General features: G+C 42.2%; 1 protein-coding gene and 1 long non-coding RNA gene across 2 annotated transcripts in view; both read left to right on the top strand.

Moving 5' to 3' along the window:
• The window catches only part of LOC120438269, a 12,995-nt gene extending 3,789 nt beyond the window's left edge, over positions 1 to 9,206 (top strand). Inside the window, exon 3 of the long non-coding RNA XR_005611754.1 lies at positions 9,146 to 9,206. This is a non-coding gene — a long non-coding RNA (uncharacterized LOC120438269). The remainder of the gene's footprint in view (positions 1 to 9,145) is intronic.
• Positions 9,207 to 9,214: 8 nt separating this feature from the next.
• On the top strand, positions 9,215 to 10,849 carry LOC120438255 (zinc finger protein 708-like; the record flags this gene model as incomplete). The annotated part of the gene is made up of 2 exons (XM_039608703.1): positions 9,215 to 10,246; positions 10,493 to 10,849. A coding segment is annotated over one exon (1,008 nt), but the record flags the coding sequence as incomplete, so codon positions are not given.
• Between the last annotated feature and the right edge of the window lie 2,193 nt (positions 10,850 to 13,042).

The raw sequence follows: 13,042 nt of genomic DNA, 5'->3' as shown, positions 1-13,042 counted from the left end.
ATAATTCACGTCGGCAGTAATGACACCCGGTTACGCCAATTGGAGGTCACTAAAATCAATATTGAATCGGTGTGTAACTTTGCCAACACAATGTCGGACTCTGTAGTTTTCTCTGGTCCCCTCCCCAATCAGACCAGGAGTTTAGCCGCATGTTCTCCTTAAATTGCTGGCTGTCTGAGTGGTGTCCCAGAAACGATGTGGGCTTCATAGATAATTGGCAAACTTTCTGGAGGAAACCTGGTCTTGTTAGGAGAGACGGCATCCATCCCACTTTGGATGGAGCAGCTCTCATTTCTAGAAATATGGACCAATTTATTAAACCCCCCAAAATATGACTATCCAGAGTTGGGACCAGGAAGCAGAGTTGCAGTCTTACACGCCTCTCTGCAGCTTCTCTCCTCCTGCTACCCCCCCAAAAACCCATCTCCATTGAGACTGTGTCAGCTCCCAAACAGACAAAAAACAAACTAAAAACCAGCAATAAACAATTTAAACATAAAAAATCACAAAGACAGACATTTAATTCATTTGAAAGCCTGATGCTTAGCCTCGTCCACCCCAGCTGTAAAACTCAGAAACCAGTCTTACTTGTTATCATCTATCGTCCACCTGGGCCTTACACAGAGTTTCTGTCTGATTTCTCAGACTTTTTATCTGATTTAGTGCTCAGCTCAGATAAAATAATTATTGTAGGTGATTTTAACATCCATGTAGATGCTAAAAATGACAGCCTCAACATGGCATTTAATCTGTTATTAGACTCAATTGCCTTCTCTCAAAATGTAAAAGAGCCCACCCACCACTTTAATCACACTCTAGATCTTGTTTTAACATATGGCATAGAAACTAAACATTCAACAGTGTTTCCTGAAAACCCTCTGCTGTCTGATCATTTCCTGATAACATTTACATTTACAATAATTGATTACACAGCAGTGGAGAGTAGACTTTATCAAAGTAGATGTCTTTCTGAAAGTGCTGTAACTAAGTTTAAGAATATAATCCACCCACTGTTATCATCTTCAATGCCCTGTACCAACACAGAGCAGAGCAGCTATCTGAACGCTACTCCAACAGAGGTCGATTATCTTGTTAATAATTTTACCTCCTCACTACTTACGACTCTGGATACTGTAGCTCCTGTGAAAACTAAGGTCTCAAATCAGAAGTACCTGACTCCGTGGTATAATTCTCAAACACGTAGCCTCACGGTGTGTTCACACCGAACGCGATAGACGCGAGCGAAAATGCCCCAAACGCCCCTAATTTGACGCGTGCACATTCGCACCTCAACGCGTGTCCAAGAAAAATCCATCGCGCGTCAAAATTGCATATTTTGGCGCGTGAACCGAAATGTGGGAGGGATGTGGGAGGAAGTTGTGCCAGACGGTATCTTTGCTAGATGGCAGCTGTCGAGCTAGCGTTTGAAGAGAGTCTCCTTCTCTATTTACTGTGGAGAGCAGAGCAGCGGCGTTAAGGGCGTCCCCGCCGTACCTGGGTCCATCAGGTCCTCCAGAGGCGTGAGCAGTTTGGTGAGTTTCACCACTTGCTCGAGGAGCAGCGCCTGGATGACGGCCGATTTCAGCGATATCACCGTCTTTCACTCGCCCAGTTTGAGGACCTGCTGTCTCGCGTCGGTCCCAGAATCGCCCGCCTAGACACCAACTACAGGCGCTCAATCCCACCTGCAGAGCGCCTGTCCATCTGCCTGAGGTTAGTAAAAGTGTTTAATACGGTAGTCCTTTATTGATACCTGTGCTAATATATGCTAAACTATCGTTTATACACTGCTAACATGGCTGTGGTATGCTATCAGTGAATGCCGTCGGTGTTTACTGATAGCAAACTGTGGTATGGAGACGACTGTTTATAATATTTCTAGTGATACTCGACAGTTCTCATCAAGTCCCGATTTAATTCAATTTATGCTGTTATCAGTGTTAGCAATGATAGCATGGCTGTGGTGTCTATCAATGTATGCTCTCGGTGTTTGCTGATATCAAACTGTGGTATGAGGACCACTGTTGGTAATCTTTGTAGTGATACTCCTTTTTTCTTTTTTCTTTAGACCTGCTTTAATTCTGGTATAGTTGAATATTTGTATATAATCCCCGCAGCTGTCAGACTCTATAACAGGGGTCACCAGCCTTTCTTAAAACTGAGAGCTAGATAAAATTGTGAACAGTTTGGTTCATCTTTAGTTATATGGTTCTATCTAGCATATTCTATCTTGATATGCTATGTCTTATCACAGGTTAATTTTTCAAAAATATTAACAGTGATTTAAGCAAGGAAAGGGCTACATGTCAACATACAACTCTTTATTTCTATTAATGTCTTACTTCATTCCTACCTGATTGACATGTCTAGGAATTATGAGTGATTGGCTCACTGTAGTGGTAAAAGTTGCTACCAATCAAATTATGATATGGTAAAGTTAAAACAAAACACAACTGACTGTTTTATATTATATCTAATATATGTTATGTAATTATCCTTATAATTACAAAATGTTTTATGTAAGATTTATGTTTTGTAATTTAAATCTGACATCACAAAAGTATTTTGAATTTGAATAATGTATTTTGTAACTGCAGTACACATAATACTAATTTTGAACAATTTTGTCCAGGTTCCTTGCCACCGGGACTCCTTCAGGACCATCGCGTTCAGTTTCAGAGTCGGTGTGTCCACGGTGTGCCAGATCACCCCCAGGTAGCGACGGCCATCTGGGACTGTCTAGTGGGCGACTTCATGGCTGTGCCTTCACCTGAAACTGGCGGTCCATCACAGAGGGATTCCAGGAGCGCTGGAACTTCCCTCTCTGCTGTGGAGCTCTGGATGGGGAGCACGTCCAGACAAAGGCACCCCATATATCACATAGGAGACACACACATTGATATACACTAAATATTTATTCCATTTCTTTTTTTGGTGCCCAAATTTATGCACCTGCTTGATTTATCACATTTAACACAAATATCACTGTGTGTGTCTGCTGTATGATATATTTAACTGACATTTTTATTGTAACAACCAACGATTTATACAGGAAAATAATGGCTATTAACAAGGTTGCCCAAACTTTTGCATCCCACTGTATTAGTATATTCTGTCATTAGTATAATATGAAATAAATTCTACATGTGTCAAGTCGTAGCCAACATTTGCTGTGTAGTAGAGCGGAGACATTAGTCATTATAAAAATTTATTTGAAATAATATTAAAATTCTCAAACAGAAAAACATTAAACATAAATATATAAAATATAAGTATTTACAGAGAGACAGGAATAAAAAGGACCCAGCTGCTCTCCAGAGCAGGAACAAGGCTGAGGAGGAAATGCTCCATTGGAGACTGGCGTGGCCTCTTCAGGGACACCAGGATGGCCAGCTCCACCACCGATGGACCGTCCTGGGACCCATCCCTCATCTGCCTCGGAGCTGTCCTCCTCTCTGGGCCTGTAAAACAGCACAAAACACAAAGAAATGAGAAGGCTGCTACTAGATTTTCATTTCAACACTGAAAAAAACCCAAAAAACAACAGGATATAATCAGATTGGTTGTAGATATTTAGTAAAGGTGATCACAAGGGAATCCCACCGAGTAAAAAGCTATCAGTGCTGCTGTACATCTGATGCTACAATTACATACCTGTGGGTGCTGCAGCAGGAGCTCAGGGACTGGGGAGCAAGGAGAAGCAACAGGGGATGCTCTGCTGCAGAATCAGTTGGTTCTATCAAGACAATATTAAATGTTAACAGGTTGAATACAATAATCATAGAGAAAGTATATACAGTGGTCCCTCATTTATTGCAGCAGGGGTTGTCAGAATAACTAGCCCCTCGCCACGCACTTTATACACTTTTTCCCCCACACACATGAACATTAGTCACAGTTCTCACAAGTTGTTTCTCAAAGTGCAAACCTTTGTAGATTGCAAAACGTAAAAGTATTATGCCGTGTTTTGTCTTCATCTGCCTGCCACTTTCGTGCGCCTTTTTCCTCGCGGTGCAGGTGTCTATTTCAAATGAGGGTCATAGTTATGGGTGTTTTTGTGCTGTTTTATCTATTGGATGTGATGGTTATCAAAACAAAACATGATAAATTTGACAAGCGCAGGAGACACAGCACGGAGGAGATTTTGTCAATCAGGCTGCAGAATGCAATGCTGTACTGTGCAAAAAAAAATCAGCGAAAAAGCGAGGCAGTGACGGATGAGCGGGACCACTGTGTGCTGTTTATTAATAAACAAAATATATTCCTATATGACAACATGCATAAAAGCAGAACGGTATTTGTACATCAGTGGGAAAATAGCGGTGGCTTGCTAGCTTTTGTGCGGCTTCCCCGGGTCAGTGAAAAATGTAAAAGAGAAATGAATGAACTTACCAGGTTGCCCGATCTCTTCACATTTCTTCCTCCAAGCTCGGTCCTTTATATTCCTGTCTCGGTACACAAAGCAGCTGGTGTTGTACAGCTCTGGGTTGTTTGCTACGGGGTTGATTAGCCTTCCCTCCATTAAAGAATGAAGGGCTTTGGCTGGATCTGCCCCTTTGACCTAGGTCACAGCCACGTCACCAGGCTCCTGATTGGTTGTCGCGGCGCGATTTGACGCTGGAGTTCAGATTTTCCAACTCGAGCGGCAGAGGCGAAACACGCGTATGCACAAAATGCAACACAAAAATTCACGCGCGTGGTTTTTTTCGCGAGTCAAACGCGCCCCACGCGCTACACTGACGCGCGTTTCAGGCGTTTTGGCATTTTCGCGACGCAAATCTGCCTCCGAATTTTCGCTTGACGCGCAATCGCGTGTCATCGCGCTCTTTCCATTGACTTTACACGTAAACCTGACGCTCTGGCCGCCTCTATCGCGTTCGGTGTGAACACACCGTAAAGCAGATAACTCGTAAGCTGGAGAGGAAATGGCGTGTCACAAATTTAGAGGATCATCATTTAGCCTGGAGAAATAGTTTGCTGCTTTATAAGAAAGCCCTCCGCAAAGCCAGAACATCTTACTATTCGTCACTGATTGAAGAAAATAAGAACAACCCCAGGTTTCTCTTCAGCACTGTAGCCAGGCTGACAAAAAGTCAGAGCTCTACTGAGCCAACAATCCCTTTAACATTAACTAGTAATGACTTCATGAACTTCTTCACAAATAAAATTTTTATCATTAGAGAAAAAATTACCAATAATCATCCCACAGATGTAATATTATCTACAGCTACTTTTAGTACCATCGATGTTAAGTTACTCTTTTTCTCCAATTGATCTTTCTGAGTTAACTTCAATAATTAATTCCTCCAAACCATCAACGTGTCTTTTAGACCCCATTCCTACAAAACTGCTCAAAGAAGTCCTGCCATTAATTAATTCTTCGATCTTAAATATGATCAACCTATCTCTAATAATCGGCTATGTACCACAGGCCTTCAAGGTGGTGTTAAGGTTCAATGTTGAGAGAGGAATCCAAAAATAACCACAGATCCAGGCGTGTGCAATTTAGACGGCATTTTAATGAATACACATGTGTGAGTTCAACAACCCAATCAGTATTGAACTGTCTTTACCATATTCAGACAACGGTTTTATAGGGTTAAGATAGTACAGCCCCTTTTTTCTGTTGCTAGGCAGATTTAAACAAAGCATACGTCACTCCAAAACCACAATGACTCTTAACATAGTCTAAAACAGAACATCTTCTTCGGGTCGACGCCAAGCGCTTCCTGTCTCCATCCTGCCCAGGCTTATCTGCTTATCTCCTGGAACATCAGGTGCACTTCCTGTACAAAATGTCACTCATGCACAACTTTGCAGTCATAAACTCTTACCTACTAAATGAGTCTATCTGTGTGTGCGTGCGCATGCGGGCGCGTGCATGCTGTGTACTGCGTGCGTGTCATGACCTCTCACTATTTGTGTCTGTATGTGTGTCTCGCCCCTTAAATGCTCTCACATCTCACCCGTTACACTTCTGACCTTTCACCAGAACAGAGGCTCATCCTTACATATAATAACCTAACTGGAACTATATATGTAATCTACTGAATAAATGTTTTAATCAAAAGCCTCTACTAAAAGCTTAAATCAAAGATAAATGCATAATAAACACCCTACTCTTTGGCTTGCACTCACTCTGCTTTCGGTTTCACTTCTGCAAAACCTGCAACTTCAAAAGCCTATAACTTCCTGTCTCATTTTGGTTTATAGATTCAACTCAACAGTTTAAAGTGGTTCTTACTGGACCTGTAATAAAGACTAATATGATACCAATATATTTGAACATTTGAATGCAATATCAATACCTCTTGTATCAATACTTCTTGTATACATATGCTTGCTATATGTTTATGATGCAACAGTAATGACAGTAATACCAATAATAACAAAATAATAAATCAAAATGACAAAACATACTACTTCCTTCTCCACAGTGGCTGTAGTTAAACCTTTAAATGGTAAATGGCCTGTATTTATATAGCGCCTTTATGGTCCCTAAGGACCCCAAAGCGCTTTACATATCCAGTCATTCACCCATTCACGCACACATTCACACACTGGTGATGGCAAGCTACGTTGTAGCCACAGCCACCCTGGGGCGCACTGACAGAGGCGAGGCTGCCGGACACTGGCGCCACCGGGCCCTCTGACCAGCGACACTTCTGTGACAGCTGCTCACTTCTAACCTTTACTTAAAAAGCCATCTCTAGACCCAGCTGTCTTAGCTAATTATAGGCCAATCTCCAACCTTCCTTTCATATCAAAAATCCTTGAAAGAGTTGTTGTCAAACAGCTAACAGATCATCTGCAGAGGAATGGCTTATTTGAAGAGTTTCAGTCAGGTTTCAAAGCTCATCACAGCACAGAAACAGCTTTAGTGAAGGTTACAAATTATCTTCTTATGGCCTCTGACAGTGGACTCATCTCTGTGCTTGTCCTGCTAGACCTCAGTGCTGCGTTCGATACTGTTGACCATAATATCCTATTAGAGCGATTAGAACATGCTGTAGGTATTACAGGTACTGCACTGCAGTGGTTTGTATCATATCTATCTAATAGACTCCAATTTGTTGAAGTAAATGGAGAGTCCTCTTCACCCACTAAGGTCAATTATGGTGTTCCACAGGGTTCAGTGCTAGGACCAATTCTATTTACATTATACATGCTTCCCCTAGTAGCATCATTAGAAGACATAGCATAAATTTTCACTGCTATGCAGATGACACCCAGCTCTATCTATCCATGAAGCCAGGTATCACAGACCAATTAGTTAAACTGCAGGAATGTCTTAAAGACATAAAGACCTGGATGGCCGCTAACTTTCTGCTTCTTAATTCAGATAAAACTGAGGTTATTGTACTCGGCCCTGAAAATCTTAGAAATATGGTATCTAAGCAGATTCTTACTCTGGATGGAATTACCTTGGCCTCCAGTAATGCCGTGAGGAACCTTGGAGTCATTTTTGACCAGGACATGTCTTTCAATGCACATATTAAACAAATATGTAAGACTGCTTTCTTCCATTTGCGCAACATCTCTAAAATTAGAAATATCCTGTCTCAGAGTGATGCTGAAAAACTAGTTCATGCATTTATTACTTCCAGGCTGGACTACTGTAATTCTTTATTATCAGGATGTCCTAAAACTCGCTGAAAAAGCTTCAGCTGATCCAAAATGCTGCAGCAAGAGTACTGACAGGGACTAGAAAGAGAGCATATTTCTCCTGTTTTGGCTTCCCTTCATTGGCTTCCTGTTAAATCCAGAATTGAATTCAAAATCCTGCTCCTCACATACAAGGTCTTAAATAATCAGGCCCCATCTTATCTTAATGACCTTGTAGTACCATATCACCCTATTAGAGTACTTCGCTCTCGCTCTGCAAGCCTACTTGTTGTTCCTAGAGTATTTAAAAGTAGAATGGGAGGCAGAGCCTTCAGTTTTCAGGCCCCTCTTCTGTGGAACCAGCTTCCAGTTTGGATTCGGGAGATAGACACTATCTCTACTTTCAAGATTAGGCTTCAAACTTTCCTTTTTGCTAAAGCATATAGTTAGGGCTGGACCAGGTGACCCTGAATCCTCCCTTAGTTATGCTGCAATAGACATAGGCTGCCGGGGATTCCCATGATGCACTGAGTTTTTCCCTTCCAGTCACCTTTCTCACTCACTATGTGTTAATAGACCTCTCTCCATCGAATCATATCTGTTATTAATCTCTGTCTCTCTTCCACAGCATGTCTTTATCCTGTTTTCCTTCTTTCACCCCAACCGGTCGCAGCAGATGGCCGCTCCTCCCTGAGCCTGCTCTGCCGGTGGTTTCGTCCTGTTAAAAGGGAGTTTTTCCTTCCCACTGTCGCCAAAGTGCTTGCTCATAGGGGGTCATAGGATTGTTGGGTTTTTCTCTGTATTTATTATTGTGCTATCTACTGTACAATATAAAGCGCCTTGAGGCGACTTTTGTTGTGATTTGGCGCTATATAAATAAAATTGAATTGAAATCAGAAACCACAGAAGTTACAAATGGTAAATGGCCTGTATTTATATAGCGCTTTTTATGGTCCCTAAGGACCCCAAAGCTCTTTACATATCCGGTCATTCACCCATTCACGCACACATTCACACACTGGTGATGGCAAGCTACGTTGTAGCCACAGCCACCCTGGGGCGCACTGACAGAGGCGAGGCTGCCGGACACTGGCGCCACCGGGCCCTCTGACTACCACCAGTAGGCAACGGGTGAAGTGTCTTGCCCAAGGACACAACGACCGAGACTGTCCAAGCTGGGGCTCGAACCGGTAACCTTCCGATTACAAGGCGAACTCCAAACTCTTGAGCCACGATCGCCCCTACAAGAAAATACAAAGATCATATTTTATAAGCACACACTGAAACAACAATATCATCAGTTGAACTTGCAATTTCGTAAAAGATTTTCTTCATTGATCAATATTTCTTCAATAATGTCATTTTAATTAAAACTCTCATTGCGTCACATCATTGTAATGTGATACTGCCACCAGAAGGTGGTGGAAACACACCTACAATGTTTTTGTTGACATGTTGAATTCCACTGATGGAGGGAGTTTCAGTTTGTTCCATGACTACATTTCACTCACTGCCTCTGTTTGTATCTCTGTCACTGCAGGACCAACATGGAGCAAGAAGTCAGCGCTCTCAGGAGGCCGACAAACCTCACAGAAGAAAGGGAGAGAAAACCTACAGTTGTGATGAGTGTGGAAAGTCTTTTACCCAGGCTGGACACTTGAAAAAACACCAACTCATCCACAGTGGAGTTAAACCTTACAGCTGTGACTTGTGTGGAAAGTCTTTTACCCAGGCTGGACACTTGAAAAAACACCAACTCATCCACAGTGGAGTTAAACCTTACAGCTGTGAGTTGTGTGGAAAGTCATTTACCCAGGTTGGACACTTGAAAAAACACCAACTCATCCACAGTGGAGTTAAACCTTACAGCTGTGACTTGTGTGGAAAGTCTTTTACCCAGGCTGGACACTTGAAAAAACACCAACTCATCCACAGTGGAGTTAAACCTTACAGCTGTGAGTTGTGTGGAAAGTCATTTACCCAGGTTGGACACTTGAAAAAACACCAACTCATCCACAGTGGAGTTAAACCTTACAGCTGTGAATTGTGTGGAAAGTCTTTTACCGAGGCTGGAGGCTTAAAAACACACCAACTCATCCACAGTGGATTTAAACCTTACAGCTGTGAGTTGTGTGGAAAGTCTTTTAACCGGGCTGGAAACTTAAAAACACACCAACTCTTCCACAGTGGATTTAAACCTTACAACTGTGAGTTGTGTGGAAAGTCTTTTAACTGGGCTGGAAACTTAAAAAGACACCAACTCATCCACAGTGTAGTTAAATCTTACAGCTGTGAGTTGTGTGGTAAGACTTTGGCTCAAAATACCAACTTACAGAGGCATCTAGTTACCCACTCTGGAATTAAGGCGTACAGCTGCGACTTTTGTGGAAAAAGTTTCCGCGACAAACACTACCGAAATATTCACCTGCGGATTCACACTGGAAATGATGTTTACTGCTGTGATCAGTGTGGGAAACCATTTACAACAGATGCACAGTTACAACAACACATGTTTAGCCACACTGAGGAGAGACCTTACAAATGTGACCTGTGTGAGAAGACCTTTAAATCTCCATATCACCTGAAAAAACACCAACAGATCCACACCAGAAAGTAACTCTAGAAGTGCAGTTACTGTGAGGTATGTATTTATCTTTATCTTGTAATTTTAACCAGATTGTTTGGAAAAAGTCTGATCAGTAAACTTATGGAGTTATACTGAATGAACTGTTTGGAAAAATGAAGACTCATCTTCGCTCAGTAAGCTGAGTGTTATAATGTAAACAGTAAAACGTAATTGGACGTTGCCAGAGATGCTCTTTATTTCAGGCGACATTCAGGATAAAAATGTTGAAGGAATTCCCTGATTTATAATGTCTTTGTTTAGAAGTAGAGCAACGCACATGGATCCATTTCTCAACCCTGTCGTCACTGTGGTGGTGGGAAAGAGTTTCTCTGTGACCTTTGTGGAAAAACCTTCAGTCATGAACGGGACCTAAAACCACATCAACGTAGACACTGGAGGCAAAATGAACTACTGCAAAGAATGTGGGAGAGGCTTCCACAAACCATATATACATGAACTCTTCCACAGTGGGGTCAAGAAGCACATATGTGACCAGTGTGGGTCATCCTTCACCACTGCACGTGAGCTTAAAGAAAAAGCATAAGGGAATCCACACAGGAGAGACACCATACAAGTGCAGACACTGTGACAAAAGCTTCTCACAATCAGGTCATCGTAACAAACATGAACATACACACATGGAAGTGAATTTCAGCTGTGACCAGTCTGACAAGAGCTTCAGGAATCTCAGTTCATACTCTGAACACAAACGATCCCACACTGTAAATAAACTGTTTCACTGTTACCAATGTGCAAAAACATTCACTTCATTACTTGCTCTGTGCAAACATCAGCCTGATCATGCAGGACTGAAATCACTGGATCATAATGAATCTGAAGAGAGAGAAAGATCCTCTTCTGGTTTCAGGGTCAGACTTAAAAACCTTGAGATCAGGCTCCACAGAGTTCAGATGGAATCTCCTGTAAAGAGTGTCAGCTGATGTCACACTTGGATCTGATGAGGTAGCTCTGATTTCTGGAGCTGCAGTGAATAATCCTGAATGTTACATTTAGGAAGCTGCATGTATAGATATGTATATCAAGTTTATGTTATCTCTGTTACATTTTAGTCTTTGTTTCCTTAGGACACAGTAGTGTTTAGTAGTTGTACTTGTTACTGTATTATTAAAGTTATAGGAATGTCTTTTTTACCAAACTAATAAAACTAATAAACTAATAAAGTATCAGAATTGCAGATATGGATATATATTCAGAGGTGGGTAGTAACGAGCTACATTTACTCCGTTACATTTACTTGAGTAAGTTTTTGAAAAAAATGTACTTTTAAGTACCTTTTTTGCACGATACTTTTTACTTTTACTTGAGTACATTTATAAAGAAGAAATGCTACTTTTACTCCGCTACATTTGCAAAATTCGACTCGTTACTTAAAAAAAAAAATTAGTTTTAACACATTAGATAACATGCCGTCAGTGGAGTTTCCGGTAACTTTTTTACCAATGAGACGTGGCCATACACTCACAAGACCAGTTTGAACCCGTGGCGGGCGGAGTGGCCCAAGCGTTTCAAAGTAGCGACACACGGAAAGAAGAAATATGATGGCAGAGTCTACGCTAGAGCAGAAGAGGATGAACACCATTGGCCTCACATACAAAGAATGTTTCACTTAAAAGCAGTACAAAAGAACAGCTATGTCTGCAGTGTCGGTGTCTTCAGTCAGAGCCAAAACAAACCAACTTTTCAGCGTTAAAGAAATCAGCTCGTAACCTGATGAAACAGTAAGTTTTCTCTAAATATCTTTTTAACTGTGGTTAGCTGGTTGTCAGTCTTACGGTGTGTTCACACCGAACGCGATAGACGCGAGCGAAAACGCCCCAAACGCCCCTAATTTGACGCGTGCACATTCGCACCTCAACGCGTGTCCAAGAAAAATCCATCACGCGTCAAAATTGCATATTTTGACGCGCGTGAACCGGAAATGTGGGAGGAAGTTTTATTATGCTGTGCTTTTTCTCCGTCTGCGCGCCACTTTCGTGCACCTTTTTCCCTCACGGTGCAGGTGTGTATCTCCGAATGAGGGTCATAGTTATGAGTGTTTTGGGGCTGTTTTTTCTATTGGACGTGATGGTTATCAAAACCAAACATGATAAGTTTGGCAAGCGCAGGAGACACGACACGGAGGAGATTTGTCAATCAGGCTGCAGAATGCAATGCGCATTGTGGAAAGCTGTACGGTGCAATAACAAAAATCAGCGAAATGTGACGGGTGAACAGCGGGACCACTGTATACTGTTTTATTAATAAACAAAATATATTCCTATATGACAACACGCATAAATTAACTGCCTACATTAATTCACTGTAAACCTTGTCCTTCTGACTGACACTCCCCTGCTGCCTCTCCGGGCTGTCCCTGGTCCTCGGGGGGGGGAAGTTCTCCACGGTCCGCACCATATTGCCGCTAGTCTCCCGCAGGGTGAGGAAGGGGTCCAGAAACCCCATGACCGCGAAGAACTTCCATCTCTTCCCCGATCCTGCTGCAGACCCACTCCTCTTCTCCTTCTCTGTCCTCTTCTCCTTATTATATGTGTCCCTGAGGCTCTTCCACTTTCTCCTGCAGATGTCCTCTGAATAAACATATTATCTTGTTAGTACATCAGTGGGAAAATAGCGGGACCAGCCTCCTGATTGGTTGTCGCGGCGCGAATTGACGCCGGAGTTCAGATTTTCCAACTCGAGCAGTAGAGGCGAAACACGCGTATGCACAAAGTGCAACACAAAAACTCACGCGTGTGGTTTTTTTCGCAAGTCAAACGCGCCAGACGCGATACACTGACGCGCGTTTCACAG

The sequence above is a fragment of the Oreochromis aureus genome, linkage group 3 (genome assembly GCF_013358895.1).
Source record: "Oreochromis aureus strain Israel breed Guangdong linkage group 3, ZZ_aureus, whole genome shotgun sequence".
NCBI lineage: Eukaryota > Metazoa > Chordata > Actinopteri > Cichliformes > Cichlidae > Oreochromis > Oreochromis aureus.
This window is presented reverse-complemented; position numbering and strand designations above follow the sequence as displayed.